Source organism: Centrocercus urophasianus, unplaced genomic scaffold, assembly GCF_019232065.1.
Source record: "Centrocercus urophasianus isolate 14NV4802_14NV808 unplaced genomic scaffold, USGS_Curo_1.0 seq_14, whole genome shotgun sequence".
Classification (NCBI taxonomy): domain Eukaryota; kingdom Metazoa; phylum Chordata; class Aves; order Galliformes; family Phasianidae; genus Centrocercus; species Centrocercus urophasianus.
In genome coordinates, this window is record NW_024884586.1 from 12,105,791 (window position 1) to 12,129,030 (window position 23,240).

The 23,240-nt window shown below is 35.3% G+C and overlaps 1 protein-coding gene across 2 annotated transcripts in view; it reads left to right on the forward strand.

Annotated features, from left to right (window-relative positions):
• PDHX (pyruvate dehydrogenase complex component X) overlaps positions 1 to 23,240 on the forward strand; it is a 38,118-nt gene that overhangs the window by 9,359 nt on the left and 5,519 nt on the right. For both annotated transcript variants that reach the window (XM_042814679.1, XM_042814680.1), the window contains exons 2-9: positions 67 to 150; positions 4,133 to 4,233; positions 7,964 to 8,169; positions 8,860 to 8,958; positions 13,514 to 13,697; positions 14,313 to 14,460; positions 18,142 to 18,200; positions 21,396 to 21,554. In XM_042814679.1, coding sequence (XP_042670613.1) covers positions 90 to 150; positions 4,133 to 4,233; positions 7,964 to 8,169; positions 8,860 to 8,958; positions 13,514 to 13,697; positions 14,313 to 14,460; positions 18,142 to 18,200; positions 21,396 to 21,554 — 1,017 coding nt within the window. In that variant the 5' untranslated portion in view covers positions 67 to 89. The remainder of the gene's footprint in view (positions 1 to 66; positions 151 to 4,132; positions 4,234 to 7,963; positions 8,170 to 8,859; positions 8,959 to 13,513; positions 13,698 to 14,312; positions 14,461 to 18,141; positions 18,201 to 21,395; positions 21,555 to 23,240) is intronic.

The following is a 23,240-nucleotide window of genomic DNA, read 5'->3' on the forward strand; positions in this document are numbered from 1 at the left end:
TGTGCTTAAAAGGTATTAAGTCTAGATTGTTGTTCTTATTATCTTAACAATGTTCTTATTTTACAGGTACACCTGCAATTAAAGTTTTAATGCCTGCACTTTCTCCTACAATGGAAGAAGGAAACATTGTGAAATGGTTGAAGAAGGAAGGTGAGACACCATTTTCCGTGTCCTCAGTTGCAATTCTTCAGCTTTATGTGCTGTAAGAATAAGTTCTTTGTTTCAGGTTGTATCTTAGCATTTTGAAGCAAAATGTTTGGTGTGTCTGTGCTTTCTTTTTGAACAGTACCTCACTTTACAATTGTTGGCTTTAAATACTTTTTCTTCAATTGTATTCCATAAGGTTGCTTTGACCACATTTTGAACATTTTCTATAAGGTTGTTCAGGGTGTGAGTATTTGTTTGTGGCTTGTTTGTTTGTTCTTAATTCCCAGTGTTGTTGTGATTAACAGTAGCAGCTTTAAAGATATGACAGCCCTTTAGTTTGTGGAGGGGTCTCTGTTTCCTTGTTCTGGTGGGTGATAAAATAGTTTAAGAATATGGTATTTTTATAGTTGTTCTTTAGGACTTGCCTTCTAAATATCAGTTGCGATTTGTTTATCTAAATCTGCATTTTGATTGTTCTACCTGGATAAATGAGTTCTTTCTTCAAAGTGTGGGTAAGGCCTTCATCACTGATTTACCAAAGTACTTTATGTGTGTCTGTTTTGAATATTTTGGGGTGTGAAAAGATGGCAAATCCATAGCTCAGAGGTTCTCTTGTAATGGACATGAACTCTTCTAGTAGGAGTTTCTGCAAAACAAACTAGGAAAAATATGACAGTTTGTACGTGGTAAAAAATAATAATAATAATAATAAAAATATATACATATATAAAAATGAATGAATTGGTTTTCCTCATAAATTGATCTTAGGATTCAGCAGTCATACAGTGATTTTTCACAGGATTCCCACTACATGCCAACCCCAACACAAGAAGAAAAAAGTATTTTAATTAAAATGAAATCTTGATTGTTGATTTGACTTTGTGATAAGCTATTTTAGCATTGTTGTTGCTCTACTTGCTATTTAGAAGTAAACCAAAATTAAGTAAGAGATATCAACATGTTAAGATCTATTTAAGATTTATTGGCACTGATGTGCTGCTGAACAGCCTGGAAAAGGAGCATAATGATGACATTAAAAAAGAAAGTTAAGAGAAAAACCACATGCTTCTGTCTGCAAGAGGTGCTCATAGCAGTGTGATTCACCAGTGAGTTGACCATCCATGTGAAGCAGCATTATTGAATAGAAATGGTTGATAACATGATATAAAAAAAACATTTAAAAGCAGTTGACAGAAGTGATTGCATTTGAAGTGTATTTCCCAGCTTCCCCAGCAGGGGGCAGTAGAATACTAGTTGAATTATTTTTTTGCTCTTTGTTTAAGAATGAAATGTTTTCATTTAACAGTTTCATGGTATGAGCAGATGATTTCAGTAAGGCAGAAAGAAAAATACTGAACTGAATCGACAGCTTTACTATTTTCTTGTCACTGTTCATGCAGTTTCATATAACGTCCAGTGGGCAATAAAGTCCTTCACTTAAAAACTGTGTATCCAAAAATTTTTATTTATTATGTATGAATTTAATGTTGATGAAAGATGATAGATTAACAGCCCTGGAGATGAAAACCCCCTAATTACTATGGGTAGGAAACAGAACAGGCAACAGCGCTAGCAGTTTCCCCATCCAGTGTAACTTGGTCTTCTGAGAAAGCACCTCCAGGGACTTCTATGCTCAGTCAACTTTGATTTAATTTGCAAAGAGCACTTCAAAGAATGCAGTTTGTATCTTGTGATTTGGATACTTGTCTGCTATAATTGAATAGAGAATTCAGGCTATTGAATGTCAGTTGGAAGGGATTTCCTAGAGGGAAAGTCAGTTTCAGTGGAAATACTAATCATTCAGTCTAGCTACAAGAAATGACTGATTTAAGTTTTTTCTTTTAAATGTGAAAATAAAAAGAATTCTTAAATGTATCGTATATAATCTCAGAGAGCTAGCTACCATTAAGGCAACTCCTTTTGCAAAAGCTGCTTTCTCATTCAAAACCATAAAAACAAAGATACGTTTTGCAAAGCTGTTCATCCCAATCATCTCTACTGGGAAAGCTGATCTGTAATTGACATCAAAGTGGGCCCTGTTTTGGAGCTATCACATTTTGCACTCTCTACTAAAAATGACTATGATCCTTTCTATTACAGTGAATCACTGAAACCCGTGAGATTTTGAAGCCAGCTATGAAGTATTCTTGATTAAAATTTCATTTGATCAATTGCCTTCCAAATCTGTGACTGCTTCTTGGCTGCAATGCTTATTGGGAACAGGGAAAAGAAAACAAACCAAACAAGTGGCAAAGTGGTTTACCCATTTCCGTGAAGACTTTTCCTCTTGTCTTCCCTGCGTATGAGTCCTCAGCTTTCTACAAACAGCCCCATGTACCCGAGTTATGAGTTTATATTCTAAGGGAGAAATGTGTGATATTTGTTTTGGCTAGCTTGTGCTGTTAGTCCTGTTAGAGTTAGTGCTGAGCAATCCGCAGTAGTGAGAGATCTTCTCAATGGTGCAGAACATTTTCAGACTGATTGTGGATTGCAAGAAGAGAATAAGCAAGCAGGATAGGGTGTTAAGCTCCTTTCTTATCTCAGCTATATAGGTTATGGAATTTACTCAACAATTTGATTTCTTAACAGCTATCAGGTATTTAGCTAATGGTCTGATATATAGGGCACTTGAATTAATAATCCAGTGGGATTGAGCTACTGATATAAAGCCTGGAAATTTGGCTTCTTGTTGTAGGCTGTTTATGCTCTAGTTATTGCAAAGTGCAGTGCAGCAATTAGATCATTAAATTAAATAAATAGGTGCTACTTTGTGACCTCCCCTGCCAAGTTCCATAATGAGATTGTTTATGAATACTAAAACTATGTAATTAATTGAGGTTTGAATGTCTCTATTGCTTGTTACTGCAGAGATCACAAAGGTAATAAATACTTTATTTTTCTTTTATTCTAATTCAGACAGCCATACCTAAATGGAGATATTTATTAAATTGTATGATAAACTTTAAAATGTAGGTTACAACCTGCACAAGAATTTTCTGATGCCTAGCATCAAAGTGACAGCAGAAATTAAATGTTTAGATAATATAGGTGCGGCATTTCTGCTACTGAGGAGATACTAAAATCGTATTTTGTGTTAAAAAACTGTATCTTATGTTAGACTTCTGTGTATTGTCCCTATTTTTCAGTACTGTATAAGGAAAAGTGCCCTGTTTTGTTGGAGACCAAAGCTTTCAATTACCTTAAACTTCGTCATCTAGTTTTGTTTTTAAGATAGGCCACATGATCAGTATTGATCTGCTGGAGGAATTCAGACATAGTAACTTCTGTGCGTCAGCAGATATGGGTATTCTTGAAAAGCAGAGGAGGAGCATATTTCATAATTATTCTACTTACATTCCTGTAATTAAGGATTAAAAGGCATTTTTAACATTTGTGCATATTTGTGTTTCACAAAGTAGTATGTAAAAAGTATTTGTAAAAGATTTTTTTTTTTTTTTTTTTTTTGACTGTGAAAGAGATTGAGAAAGCAAGCTTGCAGGTACGCTTTCCAAAGGGATTGAAGCTCTTCATACTTAGGTTTGAAAAGCTTTGATAGTGTAGGTACAAGCTATGAACCTACAAATCTTAGTTGCAGGCATTGCTGCCTATGACCCCTGTCTGAAAAGATTTAAGTATCTTACTTAGACTGCTGACTTGCAATGAATAGAGAGGGTTGAGAATTACATTTGTGGCAGTGCTTTTGTACAGACAGTTTTCATTGTGTGAGTGTACTTGTCTTGGAAAACCTACTATAAACATTGCTATGTTAATGTTCTGCTGTTTTTATTCCTGTCGCTGAATTGGAGTGTTTGTATATGAGAATGAACAATGCAATATGATAGATCATGGCAGGGAATCTACTAGCTGTAGAATATGTTTCAGAATGTAAGCGGGGTGTATTGTATGCTTAAATGTCTCTCTTCAATGGTTAAAGAGATATAAAAGGAAAATTAGATCATGCATTAAGTTCTGTTATATTTTGCAGGTGAAATGGTGAATGCTGGAGATGCGCTGTGTGAAATTGAAACAGACAAAGCAGTGGTTACCATGGAATCAAGCGACGATGGCGTATTGGCAAAAATACTGGTAGGGAGGGATTCTGTCTGTCTGAGTAGGATGTTATCGTTTCTCTCAATGCATTTATTTGCATTCCTAGTGCAGGAAAAAACCCGTTATTTTTGTTTTGTAGCATCTGTTTAAAGGGGCGCTGTTTCATAAGCTGCACAACCAGTTTTGTTAGTGTTTTCTTAAGAGCTTTTCAAATCAAAAAGTTTGCTCATATCCTTAAACAAGGCAGAAGTTTTATGTTGTTTCATGCCAGCTGTAATTCAACACCATCTTGATTTGAGTTCATTACAGAAAACCAAGTATATAAAGGGAAGCTAACATTGTTTTTCACCTTCAAAGATTAATCATTAGATTAAATTCAAGCTTCTCTATTGCTTTTGCTTTCCATGACTGTATGCTGCAAGTATCTATAGTTTTAGAAAAAGCAGAGTAATAATAGAATAGCTGTGTCTGCATATATTCTTTGTCTCTCTTAATCTGTCTTTTAATGATCACATCTTGTTCAGTGTAACATGCCATAAAAACTCAAATGAGTGGATGAAAATTTTAGAAGGGTAATTTCAGAGAAGTGATTATTCTTTCAGCAGAATTAATTCTTAGGCTGACTTTTTGCCTAAAATAGGTAAATTTGGACTGAAAATGGAGGATGAATAATTTTTTTAAAGAAATGTATTTAATATCCATTACCATTTTCTCATTCATGACCTGAGTGAGATCTGCAATGAACTGAAACTACTTTGTATAAAACTTCCACTGTAAAGTGAACCAGCAAAAGTCCATCCACTTTGCTTGCCACTGTGCTGCAGTGGCACCTGCTCAGAGGTTACTCCTCTGTACAGTTAAAGTTGTCTCCTCCAACTGTTTCACTTGTCATGCCTTATTTGTGCTTTGTTTATTTGTCAGCAAAATTAGGTTTCTTTTAGAACTTCCTTGGTTGTGGACACACACAGAGTAATAGAAATGTTCCAAAGTGACTTTTTTTTTTCCAGTCTTTCCATATGATAGCCTCCTAGACTCATTGAGGTCTATGTAAAGGAGTTTTCTGGTGTTATGAATTTTGAAAATGCAGAGGACATGATTAAAAAAATCCAGGAGGTAGAAAGTTAACCAATATAACAACGTTTTTTTCAGTCTCTTCTAGTTCTGAGCTGCAAAGGCTGCATAGATTTGTTTTTATGCTTCTAAAGTATTTTTAAACACATACTGTTAAAAACACACACTCTGCAGTTATCTGGGCTGGAAACATTTATTGGAAAATACGGAATGCTGGAGTTTTCACCTAGCTATTTATCTTAAAGAGCAGTGGATATGAGAAGAAGTGCCATAGGCTCAATACGAAGAGCAGTGACAGCTTTGAATGCTCATGTCACACTGACTCGTAGACAAAGTCTAACTAGGAGAAGTGTTACTGAATCATCAGCTGTCCCTGTTGAATTTCAGCATGTTATCATAGCATCCTTAAAGCTCTCTGATACCAAAATTGCAATAAAGATTCATACAGCACAAACATATCCTAACACTTATTGGTCTGTTTAAGTACCACATGTAGAATGTTTATTGAAGTAGAGCTGCTCTCTATTTTGTATGCACAGCCTTGTAAAGAAATGAAGACGTGCAAAAAAAAAAATCCAAACCCAACACTGATTAGTTGTTATTAACTGTTACGTGTCAATATGAGAAGCATTTTGAACTTGTGGGGCATCTGTTTTGTGTTGTTGATGCTGAATACAAGATTCATAGCAAATGACTGATATTATGCTGACAAGCATGGTTTTTTAAATGCCTTATTTAGTGCTAAATATGATAGTGCTGCAAAATTATTAGAGTGTATGATTTTAGTATTTTCTATTTTTAGCATTATTTTCTTTTGTTTTTCCCAGTTTTTGTGCTTCAATGAGTCAATTAGGTAGGCTGTGTTTGCAGTTGCTTCGAACTGCTGTTTTGTTTGATTGTGAGTGGCGGTAATACTGCCAATATGCACACTTACACAAATCTGCTTATCAACGGACCTTCCTGTGATAGGAGCTTTCAGCCTTAGTCCAAGCAATTTTTTTGTTTGGCATTCTGTTATCCTGGGGTACTTTAATCTCAATAAAAATAAAATGTGATGAAATCTTGATGCATAATTTCTTCTCTCAGGCAAAGCTTTTCAAAATACGAATAGGAAAAAAGTGCACCAGGAGATCAGAACAGGAAACATCCATCTAAGTCTTGTATAAGGTTGATTTTATTATTTTGTTGTTGTTTTTTTCTTCATATAATAATTACTCTTAAAGTATTATTTACCTAGTGTTTATGGAGGGAAAAGAAGTAGACTGGCAAAACTGTAAATATGGAATGTTTTATGAGAATATAGACAAGATTGGCTTTGCTGTTCTTTCTTAGATCTAGTGTTGGTCTTTCTGGGTAGAGAGGCAGGTAATCTTGTGAAATGTGATGCATCCTGTTAGCAGAGTTAGAGTATGTGAGCAACAGCTTCCTAGTATTTGCAGCTGCTGGTACAGTCTTTATGGTTTTGCAGCATTCTGTTTTATTGGTGTTTAAGTTTCTAGAAAACTTGGCTTTATCTACTAAGAACAATATGATACCTTATCACGTACATCATTATTTTGTTTCTGTTTTAGTTTAGGCTTTTCAAATGTTTGATAGTAATTTGCCTTTTCTTACAAAGTTATCAGCAGTGCAGATGCACCAGGTCTACTTGAGGCAAATGTTTATGCAACGTGGCTTTCTGAGAGAAGAATGAGTGTGTCTTCTCATTGTTCAGAAATTGGCTGTGTTTGGGCTGATACAGTTGAAGTTACACAGAACTACTTTTTTGCCCCAGTGAGCTTTGGAACCTGGCATTGATGCCCTGGAAATGTTAATGCCTGTGAGGGCCTGGAGAGTTGTACTTCTTCAACTGTTGTGAAGACCATCAGAGTATCCAATTGTGCAGCCCTTCTTCAGGTTCTTAAGTTAATGTAGTGGCTGTGATTTTATTTGCTACAGCATTGAAGAGCTATTTTGACTGTGGTACAGGTACAACTTAACTTTAGAAGGAGCATCTAAAACTAATTGGGCTTATCCAGTCTATATATATTCTATTCTTCCTGCATGATTTCTGTTTGGATGTTTTCTGAAATAGTGAATTACCACATTGGTGTTAGCACTTCCTTTTTGGACAGACTTGTTTTTTCATACCGTTTGTATTAAACTAGGTACACTACAGTGGTGGATGTTAGCATGAAGCAAATGTTATGTTCTTCAAAAAGAAGAAAAGAAATGCTACTTTTGCTGTAGGGTTTGGGGACTTTGGCTTCTGTTTTTTAGCTTCTGCAATTATGAGTTGTTGTTTGTTTGTTTGTTTGTTTTTAAGAAGTACCACTACCAGATACATTGTAGTTATCTCAAGGCACATTGCTGTATGTGTCTGGCAAAATTTTCAGACTTTCTTCTAAAAGATCCACGTCCATTTCCCAAAGAATCTAACTAAATCTAGCGTGTAACTCCTGCACTTTGACTTCTGAATGCTAGCTTTAGATGTATGGAGCTTTGGTGCTTTAGTTGATACTTCTCTTTTACCTTATAATAGCAGCTGTAGTTAATTACAGTCATGAGTCTTTTTTACTAATGGTAGAAATGAAACTGGATATATTTTCCTGAAGGAGTGTCATTAATATACCTGAAATTTTCACAGTTACCCTTTTTAGTCATGAGTCTAGACAATGCAATATTTAACTGAATGTTCTCATTGCCTTAAATTTAGGTACAAGAAGGAAGCAAAAATATACGGTTGGGCTCCCTAATCGGTCTGCTGGTAGAAGAAGGACAGGACTGGAAACAGGTTGAAATACCAGCTGATGCTAATGATACATCTTCTCCGGCACCACCTGCAGCTGCTGTTACCTCAACTCCTGCAGGTCCGTCAGTTTCAGCCCCTCCTAAAGTGGAACATCAACCTGGAAAACTGCAGTGAGTTTTCATGCCCAATATGGGATTGAACTTGTTTTTGTTTAGATTAGTAGAGCTGATTCTGAGCTTAGATGAAGTTTTGTTCACAGTTGATGTACACTGATGCTTATGGATCAGGTGGTCAGTTTACATTTAACTTGCTTTCTGTGTTGTTTTTTGTTGGTTTGTTTTTTGAGAAAGGTAAGACAACATTCCATACATTCTAAGTTCTTGTACTTTTTGGTACTGGAAAAGAATTGTTTTCATTTTTATAACAAAGGAATATGAAAAACTCAAGACCATGACTTATGTGCTCTATGTGAGAAATGGTAGGGGTGTAACCTTTGAATGAGTCCCTGAAGCTCATTGCTTATGTTGTTGTAGACTGCTCTTGAAGAATGTATTTGGTTCTGCGCTTATCTTCCTTTTCCAGTATACTGTGTAACTGCTGAAGGAGGAAAATTTGGAGATGAGTTTTCTAGTCCTTATTTTGGTTCAAGTCACTGTTATGTTTTCAAATTCAACCTTATGTTAAAGCTTGTTGAACGGCCGCATTATGATTTGTTAGGATCACAGCCTTTGAACAGAACTGTTTTCTTCCCCAGCTATTGTTTCTGAAATACAGCATATGTCTTATAGTTTCTCTTGATATATGGAAGTAAATAAACCTTACTATTTAAATAGTTAATTTTTTTCTCCCCACTTCTTTAGGTTTCGCTTAAGTCCTGCAGCTCGCAACATTGTGGAGACGCATGGGCTAGATCCAAGCAGTGTTACACCTTCTGGGCCTCGAGGAATCTTCACTAAAGAGTAGGTAGCTGTTCAGTTAGATCTGAAAAAACCTATTAAGTGGATAGGGAGAATAGATGAGGACATGCTTTAAAAAGTCTTTGAAGATCCAAAATAAAATGAATTTTTTTGGTTTTATATCCTGTCATGGCTGTTCAATTCTGCTGTTCTGTTTCCTGCAGTTCAGCCTGACAGCTGGCTGTCGACACCTAGGCAGCAGTGTGGGCTACTGTTGTGGATGTGAAGGATTTTGCTACTCAGAGGTGCAGTCAGAGCCAAAACAAAACAACTCTGGACTGTTTTCATCACTTCCTTTTCTTTGATAAATTAAAGTTTTTTTCCTTAACTGAAGTTCAACCAGGAAATCTGTCAGAATTGTTTGATTTCTCTGTTGTTAAACTAGGGAGAGCAATGAAATGCAATGCTATTGAATCCAGAGTTCTGTTGTGCTTTTTTTCCCCTTTATTTATTTTTATTTAGTGCTTGTCTTTGGCTTGAGGAATCTTTGTTGTGATGGAGCTCCTGGGTAGTTTAATCTTCTTCTGAATATTCTGAGCTGATGATTGATATTCAACCCTTCGAGTTGGGAGGTCATATATAAAAACCCACCATGGTAGATCCAGAATTCTTAACCTTGAAATAGTATATTTTCTTTGCATTAGTGTGTGAAGTATTAGAGATAAGAGCTTTCAACAGAAGTACTGCTTTTTTTTTTTTTTTTTTTTTTTTTTTTTTTAAGTGAAATTGTTGCTTTCAACAGATGCCTTCCTTCACTTTCACAGACCTTGAAAGCTGCTGTAATTCCATTTCAAAGACAACTAGGTTAGTGTAACTCTGAAGTTAATTCAGAGAAGCAGATAGCGAAAGTTTTCCTTGCTTTTTCAAAACTTCTTCCTAGTGCCTTTGGCTGAGTTGAACTAAAATAGGATTTTGAGTGGATATAATATTCTGTGTAACAGCAACAAAGTATCTGAAGTTATTTTCTTCGTTGTGGTATTCTCTGGCGCATTAGTAGTCCTGGCAGGTGGAAACCCTCTCGGAGTTTGAACCACCTAATTAACATCCCCTAGTTGTCATGGTGTTGTAGCAAAGCTATTTCAGTTGCTACAAAAACTACTTACTGAAACAAATAAGATTTTGTTGATACATTGCACTTCTGTAAAAAACGAAAGCAACAAAAAAAAAAACCCAAAACCACACACACAAAAAGATTGGACTGTGAAAATATTTTTAAAATGCGGACTGATTTTTTACTATTTTTTAACCATTACTATGAAATGATGTTAATCTTTCAGGTGCCTGCAGGCTTTGCTACTACGCTTTGAAATAAAATGCTTGCAGGTTTTTGTAGAGAGCTGCTGCAGAAATATTTTCTTGAATACTGCTAACTTGAGATCCCTGTTAAAATACGTGCTAGAATTTATAGCTGAGTGACTCATAGTCTTCTTCCCAAGCAGACTGGTGATTGATTATTTTTTTTTGAGGGAGTGTTGCATGTTCACTTTTAAACACTGAGTTTCCTTATTGAACGGAGCTTATCAGATTACCAGAAACAAAGAAAGATAGTAAGTTGTATAGGCAAGCAAAACTCATTTCTACCAGCATTCTATCTTTAGATTCAGTCTACTGTGAATTCTGCTTTTATCAGCAGTAGGTTGTTTCACATGATAGGTTTCCCCGTCATAATTTCCTTCCTTAGCAGACTGATGCATTTTTTTCTAGACAATATATTGTGTTCTTTTCAGAAGTACACTAGCAAATCGATGCGTTAACGGAAATTGACCTCTGTTAAAGGTTACAACATGTAACCTCAGACACTGTATTTAGGAGAGTTATGTTAAAATTGCTGATTGTCTCAGTCTGCTTCTATCTTGTCTCATCCTATTTACTGAGTATGTAGAAATTTGCAAATGCAACCACTACAAGGCATGCATGTTAGGTACCAGCAATACCTGAGTTCTCTGAGACCATGTTCCTCCCACTGGTACCCTCTTATCTGCTCTCAGTAAGTGTGACTGGGGATTTCAGAGCTGCTCAGGCATTTGCGTTATCCTCTTGCAAGTAAGACGTAGGGCATTTATGTCGTACTGATTTTGCAGTCGTTTTATGGGTATGTATTGAGTGCAGATGTATAGCGAGATCTGGGCTGCATATTGCTTGTCAGCTGCCAGTATGTATAAATGAATTCCTTCTATGATGTTGCAGTAGAAGCTTCTGATGTGTAATGTTTCCCTCTTCCAAGAAGTCTTCCATATATGCCAATGTTGTGCATCTCATGTTGCCAACGTTTGGATCTTCAGTGTTTATTAGGTGTGTTTATATCCTCTAGCTTGTCGATTTCACACAATTTATCTTTTGAGCACAAAATGCACTGTTTATTTCAGCCATTCATGGAATTTTGGCTGATGAGATGAAGTGCAAAGTGTTAGTCTCCATGTTTCTGTAGTAGTGATTAAACTGAAGAGGTGCAGAATTTGAATACTACTAATAATAACAGTTTAGTATAACATTCTGTTGTTTAACAGATGTTCACTAAGCTCTGATGTCTTTTCTGGATATTGGACTACTCTCTTCCATGTTTGTTACCTCTCCCTCTCATTGTTCTCCATTGTTGTCCTGTTTCGATAGGGATTTTATAGAGTAATTAGAAAGGGATAGTGACTTTTTTTCTTTGCAGTTCTAATGAAATACCTCCTTGACATTGTGCAGAAATCTGTTTAATTTGATATATTCCTCCAACTCTTTTATTCGGGCTCTCAATCTTGCAGCCATGACAGTCCTAAAACATTGCTATGCCTGTTTTTCAGAATCAGTTGAGTAATGTTTTTGGTTGTTTTTGTTTGTTTGTTTGTTTGTTTGTAAAAAATAAATAGTAGATCTCAGGCTCGCATGAGTTTCAAAAATTGTCGAGTATAAATTTTAGTCTAAAAATAAGCTCAACTTTCACAATAAGGATTTCAGTTAATGCACTAGCAGCCACCAAAACCATTAAAGCATTTTAACGTGGTTGTAATAGGTAGGACCATCTGTTTTTTATGCCATATGCATAATACATTGAAGTAATTTTAAAGCATTTCCTTCACTTTAAATATATAAGAAGTTATTGAAGCTTTATTCTGTGTAATATGGGAATGATATAATGAACAGACGGTCTCTGTTATGATTGCCAAGTTAAAACTTTTGAGTAACTCTTAGTAGCTTCCAGTTAACTAGGGAAGTTACATCACATCATGTAGTTTCTTCGTGTGTGTGTGTGTGTAAAATTGTAATGGTAGAGGTATGGTAATGGTAGAGGATGATTTTCATTCTGTGAAATTTAATTTCTTCTCCCTTCATGTAGTAGTTATGTTACATCCTAAACAAATACTTTTTTAGACAAGTTTTAGCTGGTAAGTAATTTTGAGAAAGCAAGGAACAACTTTGACATTGAATTTACATCCTGACTTCAGACTTTTTTTTTTTTTGAAGTATTAGCCAAAGTATCTACTGGGGCTAAAAGAATAAATTAAAGCAAATAATCAAGGAGTAAACAGATAATACAGAGAGTGGAGCTTTTCAGATTTTAATTCTTGATTCTAGAGTGATAAATTGTTAGGAAAAAATACAGAGCCTTTATTGGTGTTCTGAGATTCTGTCCCTTTACAAAAAGCTAATACCATATGAACTGTTAACTCTTACTCAAGTAGATTTGCACTTAAGCAGTAATTAATGAAATTTGGAAATATTTTTGTTTGGTGTCTTAAGTTTAGAAGCCATTCTAAGGTTGTCAGTGGTCTGATTTTTAGATTTCTGTTACATTTTCTCTGCCAGTTTGTAATAAACCTTTGTGTACGTAAACACTTGTGAACATTTGTGCTGTGGTGATGATGGCTTCATGAAGTGATAGAGGAGCACATAGGGTAAATGATACAAGATTGTGTTACCAGATCTGGAGCATAAAGAGATGATCAATGACTGATACAGCTTTTTTGCCAAGTCACTAGTGCAGATAAATTTTTTTAGTATCACATACTAGCATCTTCATTTGCAATAGATGGTAGTGGTGTAGATGAGGTGTGGACTTGCATGCTATCTCTGTACCTGTTTATACATATTTAGGTCAGAAAGTACAGATGAATGATTAGTAAATGTATTACTTCATTGATGAGTGCTCACTTTATAGTGAGCACTATTTATAAAGTAGCATTAGAAACCATTTACAAGTAATTAACTTATATTTAGTTGAAGTGATCACCAAAATAGCAAATGAAACGACTGGTTTTTTGAGACTTTATAGCATGAGCACGAGTGCTCTGATGCCTTATTTATAAGAAATGTTAGCACAATTCACAAAATGCCTTGTACACTGATGTTAGTGGTCGTGAATTTTATGCTTCTCTGACACAAATGGCTTCTGTTACTGCATATTCAAAGCCCTTTTGTTAACAGGAGTGCTGAACCTTTGATTTGAGAACAGAAATGTGAGCACACAAAGGAAGGTTGCTAATCTATTAGAATTAGTGATGGAATAGCAACGCTTTGGGAACTTTTGAAATTTTTTCTTCATTCTCAGTATTTCATTGTGCTTAATCACCAGGGATGCTCTTAAACTTCTGCAAGGGAAGCAGAAAAGTAAACCCAGTGAATTGAAACCTGTGGTTTCTCCAGCTACTCCTCAGCCTACTGCAGTGCCTTCTGTTTTGCCAGCAACAGCTGCGGCTTCTGCTTATCCAAGGCCAATAGATCCACCAGTTTCTACACCAGGACAACCTGCTGCACCGGTAATGTTTCTTTTAAGTCCTCGACGATGTAAGAAGTAAATATTGCCACTACTGCTTAGGTAGTGATGTGAAATTTCCGGGACTGAAATCTTCCTGTCTGTCTTCACTGATATTTCAGTCAATTTTTTAAAAAATGACTTTCTTCTATGAAGAAGGTGAGAAGAAGTTTGCATTGAAATATTACTCAATTTATTTGGAAGAGTAAGAAGGAAGATTTGCGGTGAAAACCATCTGAAGTGACCGCTCTGGGAACTGAGAAAGCAGTAACTTGCTTAGGAAATACTCCGCTATTTAAATATTCAAGCAATATGTAATATTTGGTACGTGAAGATGAGTGTTTGTATACCCTAGCTGAGAATTCAAGCCTGAATATTTGGGCATATTCTAGCAGACTTCTTCAGAAAAATGAGTAGGGCTAATTCTATGCTGTTAATCCCAGTTCAGTGGAATAGACTAGAGCACTCACTGAGCTTAACTGTATTTACTTTAAGCAGTTGGAATGTATATCTGATCTTGAGGTGCTCAAAGTGCATCAAGGCTGGAGTTTTGTTGCAGCAGAGGGGAACGTATATTTGTTTTCTTGATATTTAATGTGTAGCACATGATTTCTTTCAGGGTACGTTCACAGAAATACCAGCTAGCAACGTCCGAAGAGTTATTGCAAAGAGATTAACAGAGTCTAAAAGTACTATACCTCATGCATATGCTGCTGCTGACTGTGACATTGATGCTATTTTGAAATTAAGAAGTGAATTGGCTAAAGGTTAGTGATTTAACTGATTTGCTGTAGCACATGGTATTAATGTGTACTTTGTCTTGTTCACATCATCTCATGTCCAGTAAGTGTAGATTTTTCTATGGACAGAACATGATATATTCCAATAATCTTTCTTGGTGTCCTGTGTACAGACTCAAGCTGTAATCTTATGGTATCTTGACAAGTTATCCAATTCCAATAAGATACAGGAAAATAGAGCTGTTACTTTGCTGAGTAATGCGATTCTTTGTAGACAGCTGCAGAGAACTATGTGTTGTCCACTGCATTTTTGTTTCATTCCATCCATTAATGTCTTGCATTTCATTTTTGTACATGGAACTCCAACTAATTTTAATCCATTGAGGAATGAAGTTTAGCTCTTCAGGAGAAGTAGCTTTCTCAGTAAATCTATGTAGGTTCCTCCAAAAATAATGCTTTTTATTTGTTTTAATGGAAACTACAACATAAACCATTTGCTATGTTCCTCTGTTGCCGTCTCTTGCATGACAACAAAATGTAGCTGAGTGCTGTTGAAGAGATTCAAACTTTACTACCATACTACCAACATCTGCTTCTCACATAGTAGGCCAACATAAAATAGGAAGCATTTAAACATATTTGTTTTTAAGGTAGAACCTGATGAATTAGTCAAAATGACCATGACATACGATTGGCTTCACTGCTTGAAAATGATTCTATTGGCTGTATGTTTCTATGTTGACTATTCTTCACATGTGTTATATTTGATATACTGGAATTCGGTTGATATCAGTCAATATCTGTTTTGTCAGTTGCACCCAAACTGATTAGTCATAGCTTTTAAAATTAATTTCCAGTTTTACAGGAACAATTCCCTTTTCAAATCAAATCAGGAAAATATTGATTAATTTATCTTTTGATAGCTTCAATTTATAATGCTAGTGAAAGAATAGCTTAATTTTTACAAAACTTGAATTTTCAATACCTACAAGTTTGGAATCTATTCTAGGCACTCAAATTATATTTCTGCTGCTTTGTAAATTTAATTTTCTTGTTCATTCCATTTTATCAGATTTAATTTTCTGCACTGCAGTAGTTCAGTCTACACGAACAACTACTTAATTCTGTTTGACGAAGTAGACATGTCCACATATACTTCATAGCCTAATGCCAAACCTGTTACTTCAGTTAAAAAAAGTGTCTGAAGGCCCTTTGTTTAGTGACTGTATGATGAGGCAAAACATTATTTTTTTAGTAAGTTATTTAATGCACTCTGTGCAGTGAGTGCTTTGCAAGTAAGAGTAAGGGGCACGAAAATGCGTACGTTGCCCTGAGATGACAAGCGCTGAAAACTACTACCTTCCTGAACAGTTGTCATGTCGTCTCTCAAGATAACCGTCAAGTTAATGAAAAAATTTCTGGTTTCAAATACTTATGACCAGTGACACATTGTAACTTAATAATCTTAAAGTAATTTTTTATTGTTGCACCTTTGGGTGATGATCCACAAGTAGATATTCCTTAGGCAAGTCGTATGGAAATCATTCAGTGATTAAACAAAAAAGTTACTGGTGTTGCCATTTAGTCATTTTCATTTATTCTTGTGTGTTTTCTTTATTTGTTCCTTTTATTATTTTTTTTAAGCATCACAAGAGAAGATAGTGGTGCATTTTGTTTTTTTTTTCTGAAAAAAATCATAATTGCCCTAGACAGAATGCCTGGATCTTTGGGATCTTACTGTCCCATCTGTACATTTTCTGAATACCAATGCTAGCAAAATTCAAAAGGTAATATTCTTGTTTTCAAGACAAAGTTCACTAGTATTCATGGTAAATCAAGCCACATATAGCTGTGGATGGTGGGGTTGGTTTTCTTTGTTTGTAATTGATTTGTTCATTTTAGTCCTCTATGGAATTATTCCATATCATCCAGGTACCTCTAGGAACTGAGGTTGTATTTTCCAATGGGTATCGCAGTACAGAGATGTTTTGCTTTGGCATCAATGTGTAAGATATGTAGTCATTTGCTATTCCTCTGGCTATCCTGTGAATGTATTTTCATCCACTTAGTGCCACAGAGAGCTGTAGAATGGTGATATTGGAGGCTTACTTGTATGTTGCATGATAAGACCACACTTAATTTTTCATTTGTGAGATCCTAAATCAAATTAAACTGATATGTTCCCATTTTCTAAATGATGAAGAGGAGCTGCTTCCCTTTCACTGGAGTTTTGAATGCAGGAGTAGCCAGAGCATTTTTCTACTTGATCTTTGTTTATTTTTTAGACATTTTACTCAAAAGTTAATGTAAAAAAAAGTATGCAGTGTTGATATTATATCAGCCTTAAGCATGTAAATAGCAGTAGCAGGCCATAAGAAGTGAGATATGAAATTGTCATGGGAGTGGTTACTTGCATTCATCCGTACTATGAACTTTTGATTATTTGAGGTAAAATATTATCAGATGAACTGCTTTGATTTGTACTCCTTCATGACTGATTTGTCTGATATGTGGATGCATCAGTGTAAATATGTTAGAATTCTAGGCTTCTGCTTACACATAAATTGCTATTTGTGGCACGTATTGCTATTCAATTTTGTGGCACTTGGTTAATTCCTCAAAATTAATGATCGCATAAGAGAAATTCACTTAACAGTTGTCTATAAACAACTTTAACTTCACAGAAGCATTCTTAAAGGTATGTGTATTAAATGTCAAAAAACATTCTAAAAAAATAAGTAGTTTTGCTTCTTGACTTTTTTTTTGTCTGACAGCTGTCATGATGGCAGCTGAGAAATTCATCTTATTATGAGAATTATGTATGTAATATTGTGTAAATATAATATATCTTCATGTAAATACTATATATCTTCATGATGATTCTATAGCGAGTATGGAATATTCTACACTGTATTTGTAGGCTTTATTGCAGTTGCCAGTCAGTACTTCAGTCCTAAAACCTTCATGAAAAATAATGCAGCACATATTTAGCAATCATTTCTATCCCTTCTTCCAAATTTTAGGGGAAGAAAGCAAATGTAGTAAATTATATGCAGTTTCTTATGCTCAGATACAATCCAGTTCTGTGGAGGTTATTTTGTATGCTTGTAGATAATGCTACCTTTCTTGTATGTAGTATTGCTCTTAATTCACTTGCTTACTTGCATATTATTTTGCTGCTCAGTTTAAAATATACTGTTAACTCAATTTAAGGATTCACAGATGCTTTCACCTTCATAATTCTTACATTATAAGGTCCCAGGGGTAACTGGACAATGACATACCTTTAAATCATGGCTGAATAAAAGCTGATCTTTGCAATTATTACAGCTAATGTGTGAAAGTACATGAAGATTAGTAATATGCAGTATTGTTTTTGTACAGTGCTTTTCTACATGCAAAGTAAATACAAAAGGCATAAACCACGCATGGACTACTTGTCATAGGAACGAGTATTAACACTCAAGTTTCTAAGTGCTCTAACTTTATATCAAAAGCTAGAAGGAATGTCTCTGCTGAGGAGACTTTTCATTCCTGATATTCCTTTTGTTACAAGAAGAGGAAAAGGGTTCTCACTTCTATGGTAATAAAGATGAGTTACATTCTGGCACTGTTTCTAAGAAGCAAATCTACTGATTTACTGGAATCTTGTCATCACACAAGTCTGATAAGCACATCTTAAAGGCAATGGTGTTTTTCTTTTTTCAGATGACATTAAAGTATCTGTAAATGATTTTATTATCAAGGCAGCTGCAGTTACTCTCAAGGTAAGTGAACAACTGACTTTAATACATTTTATAGTAAACTGCAAAAGAGTATTTTGTAAGACTATGTGAAGATAGGAATGCAATCATAGCAAAGCTTCTAATACTTTGTCATTTAGTGTCAGTTCTTCTGAGCTATGTGGGTAGAATTCTCCACACTGTCTATACTGTGGACTGTAAAAATGAGGTTTTTTGGTAATGATCTTCATAGTACAGTTATGAGCAGAAACTCTGCAGGTGATAGAGCAGTTGATGCTTTGTCAGCAGGCTGAGGCAATTGGCATGATAGTGTATTTGGTTATTTTATTTTTTTCTTAAAGTTTTAAACAAATGTTTATTGAAATCTTACACCTGTGTTGCGTATTAGCTCAGATGTATTTCAGTGATGTACTTGGTCACTTGTGCTTTGAATTAAATGTTCTTCAGGGAACCAATCTTTGCTTGTTTCTGAAAGTTGTCATTTGTTCCCCTTGTATGTGTAAATGTTCAACTACTGCAATACATCCTGAAGTTAAGATTCTATATTTCAGTAGTACCTACTCTTCATATGGCAAGCTATATGCTTCACAGTGTTGGTTAGGTACTTGCCTGTTTTTTGTGCGGAACTGAATGCATTGCCTTCCAATTTGTCAGTTATTTTGCTTAGAAGACATTCCCAGTACCTCTTATATTTCTGAAACTGAAAAGTTTCAGAAATGATTCTTTAGAAGAATTCCCATGCTTTGAAGATCTGAGTCCAGACGGTGCCAAATCACTTTGAAAAATATGAAATTAGTCATTTTCTAAATTTATGAAAAGAGGGAATTGTTACGACTTTACTTGAATGTGGAGTGTTTGAGTTCAGTTTACATTTAATTTTAGAATAAGTCAGAGTTATGAGCCCTGACTAACCTGAAGGCCAGTATTTGTGAGGTTCAGGAGGAAACAACACTGCTGTTTAGTGACCACTCTTACCTGGAATAGATCTGTTATAAGAAGGTAACTTGGTAGCAATCCACGCTAGATCCTCAAGAATCCCTGTGGAATTTGCCCTTGCTATCAAGGCGATATAGTTACATGTGACAGTGAACGAACACAGATTTTGAAGCAGTGTGGTATTGCTGTGGACTTGGTACCCAGACCTTGCTGCACAGTGATTGTGCATTCTAGCCATATGGTGAAAGAAGAGGTAAACTCTCTTATATTATTGCATCATTTGAGCAACAGCTAAACTCTAAAACTTACGTGTGAGGTTTCTGCTTAGTTGCATTACCTCACAATAAGATAAAAACATCAGAAAGGGTGAGAGCAATTTTTCTCATTTGACAGGACTGTTTTAACTATTTAAAATGTGAAGGAAGAAATTAAGTTAAAGAGCTACTCCCATGGACATATGCTAATTCTGTTTCAGTTCTCATAATGCTGTAAAAGATTGGTTCAGCACAGTGATGGAACAGATAGTAAATCAAAATAAGATTTCTCAAATAATTTTGTGTTGCTATTCATTTTACATTGTTGTGCTATATTAAATGCTGATACTTGGTGTGAATACATGTCCTAGTCACTGAGGACAAAGGAAGCAGAGGGTTTTACAGTTCCACAAAAACTATTACTTTCCATGTTAACTCATTGTAGGTTGTCATTTTACCTTTTCTGATTTCAATAACATTTCCTTTTGTAACATTACACACTGTTGGCTTTCAGTTAGGGATAATATTTCTAATATTCAGTTTTCCACATGGAGGTTCATTTTGATTATTTACTTTTTACAGAAAAATCTTACGTAGAAATGTGTCTGAAATAATAAATCTAAGATAGTAATGTAGCTTTTTGTAACTATGATTAAAAGAAATTCAAAATTCATCTCAACTTGGTAATAGACTTACACTACCTATATGTGAAGAGCAACGTGATTCATGTAAAATGATAAAGCCATTTTACTTATGCATTGATTAGATAATCTAATTTCCTATGTAATGCATCTGGACGTTTTCTTGTGTGAAGTTGAAATAATGAAATAAGACTTTTTTCTTCTTCCAGGAAACAATCTTAATTTAAAAAAAAAGAAATTCTAATATTTACACCACAACCCTTGTCAATCAGTTTTAAGGTTGTTTTAATTACTTGACAATTCCTTGCTCTTCATTTGTAATCTGCTGATTCCAACTTTACCTAGGTGTAATTTAGACTTTATTTTATTGAGCTTTGCACTTGAATTTTTTTTCTTCCCTTTTTTCTATTAAAGAATTTGTGACATGACAGCGTTAATTAGCATCTCAGTGAATGGAGCTTATCTGAGTGTTCCTCCCTTACTTTTTCTCCTGCAATATGATGTCAATTTTCAGTTTCCTAATTTCATTAAGGTCACTTAATACAGACCTTTGTGAAAGTAGTATCCGTACAGTATCTCTGAGCAGTTACTTGAGACTTCACCTCTGTGTCTTGTTCTGTTGTTTATTGTTTATTTGCTTTTTATTTTCAATGACTTGACTTGTCTTTATATGGTAAACTCAAAAACCTCATTAAACTTATCAGTAAATGTTATCTGAATCTTCATTATGAGTCTGCACAGAATGACTTTCAAAGCACGTTAGGAGAACTTCATCCCAGTAAAGCTGAGTGACATGCAGCATACTCTGTAGCTTCCATTGTTAAGAGTCAGACTTGAGATAAGGCTGGAAAATAATACATGAGTACAGAACAATCTGAGTTTTTTGCACTTTTCAAGTTAATGTCCTGTGGTTTATTTAGGGGGAGAAATAACACTGCTTTGTAGTTTGTGTGCTGAGAGTTTGTAAGGTGGTATCAGTGACTTCTGAAGGAATCTGGAGGTTTTTGTTAATTTGTTAGTCTTCCAGTAGTACCAAAAAAAAAAAAAAAAAAGAAAAAGAACTGGATTGCGTATTTTGAAATTGCATATTTTCAGTTCCTGGAATATACATTCATACTTGACATACATTCATTCTTGACAAAGTAAGTTTAAATCAAACTAATAATGTACATTGTTTTACCTTCTTTTCTGGCTTGTGGCAGTCCTGATGACAGATGTGACTTGTTCTTTTGCCGTTGTTTACAGACATCTGATGCACTAATTAATTGGGTGGATGCAGTATCTGTCTAGCTATATGTCTTACAGAGTTTTCCTTTTTTCTTGATAACTGATTGCACCACTGTTCTTTTACCAGCTGTCTTTTTCTTTCCCTTTGTTTTTTTTTCTAGCAAATGCCAGATGTGAATGCAACATGGGATGGAGAAGGCTGCAGGCAGCTGCACTCCATTGACATTTCTATTGCTGTGGCAACAGACCGAGGTCTCATTACACCAATCATAAAAGATGTTCCTGCCAAAGGAATACAGGAAATTGCTGCCTCTGCGAAGGTAGGACTTGAGTGTATAGTAAGCTGAGGAATATAAAGCTGTGTAGTTTCTTGTAGTGGAAAATGAAACGTGACCCAGGTACACATCAATTTCAAGAAAAGCAGTTTTGAAATTGATCTAACACTGTTTCTTAGATTTAATTATTATTAATTTTGCAGCTGTTTATTTTTAATGAACCATAACTTAACCCTCATGTTATTTAATTGCATTTGGGCTAGACTGTTTGAAAAATAAACCTGTATTGACTACTGTGTTTTATTGCTATTGATGTATTTCAGTAATCCTCACGGGGTAATTTCTATATTTTCAATTTTTGAATTTGAGGTTTTTTGCTCCTTATCCCAGAGATCTTTTTGAGGCTGCTTCTATTGCACTCTGTGCGTTATCCACAGCTTTTCAATATGCAGCTGAAAATGTCACTACAAAGATAACATTAAGCTCCTTGTACCAATGAGCAGTATTTTGCGTAGGCTAGGTGCCCATTAGTGACTTGAACTTTTGGCAGTTGTTGCTAGATATAGAAGAAATGTTTTGTGGCAGACTAAAATATAATGAATGTTGAAATGCACCAATCTGGGCTGTTCTATGCCATTTAATGAGTGAGGTCATCTAAGACGTTCATTATCTCAGGAATGCAATGAAAGTAGCTGCTGGGGCATGAAACTGTCCCAAAACTGGACACAAGCTGTGTTTTTATATGTCTAACTAATTATAAGTCTAAACTGCCAGAAAGGAATTAATAAAGTTATAACAGAAAAAGATTCCCATAAAACATTGAAATAAATATGTACCTCTCACACAGACGGGGAGACACAAACTGGGAAACTGCATCTGTTTCTCTACCAGTCTCACTGTGTTTTGATAAGTGTATTCTTTCTGTAGATTGCTTATATGTCTCCTGCTCCATGTTAGTTGTGGAACTTCTTTCTAGGCCGTATGCATTCTAGTAGCGTGTTTTTCATTTTTCATCATTCAGTGCAATTGCTGATGTGCAATTGCTGATAGGCTCAAATTGACCCTGTGGTGTGAACACTATTCCCATAGTTATTAGCTTCTAGTTCAGTAATTATTCAGAGATGAATGAATGCCTAAAATAATAATCAGTGCTCCTTTTGGGAACATACAAGAAGGAAATTGTTTACAGTCTGATATTGTGATAGGACATGGGGGAATGGCTTTAAACTTAAGAAGGGAGATTTAGGTTAGATGTTTAGAAGAAGTTTTTTACTCAAAGGGTGTGAGGTGCTAGCACAATCTTCTCGGAGAGACTGTAAATGCCCCTTCTCTGGAGGCATTCAAGGCTACGTTGGATGGGATCCTGGGCAACCTGATGTGGTGGCTGGCAACCTTGCCCACGGCAGGGGATTTGGAACTAGACGATCTTTAAGGTCACCTCCAATCTAAGCCACTCAATGATTCTGTGATTCTTTCAACTTTTTAAATCCATAGTAAGAGAATTTTTGAAAGCTTCTTCAGAACTTGATATAAGCTTGAATTATTCAGTGGGCAGTGTGTTAGAATGAAATTCCTTTAAGCTTCTTGTTTATTTCTAAGTTGAAAGCATTGCAATTATTAGACTACTGTGGCCTTTCAGAATGTTTGTATAAAAAGAAGATATTATTTAACAGGATCAACAATGTCATGGATGTTGCCATGCATGTGCAAGTTGGGCTTGCCTCATGAAGG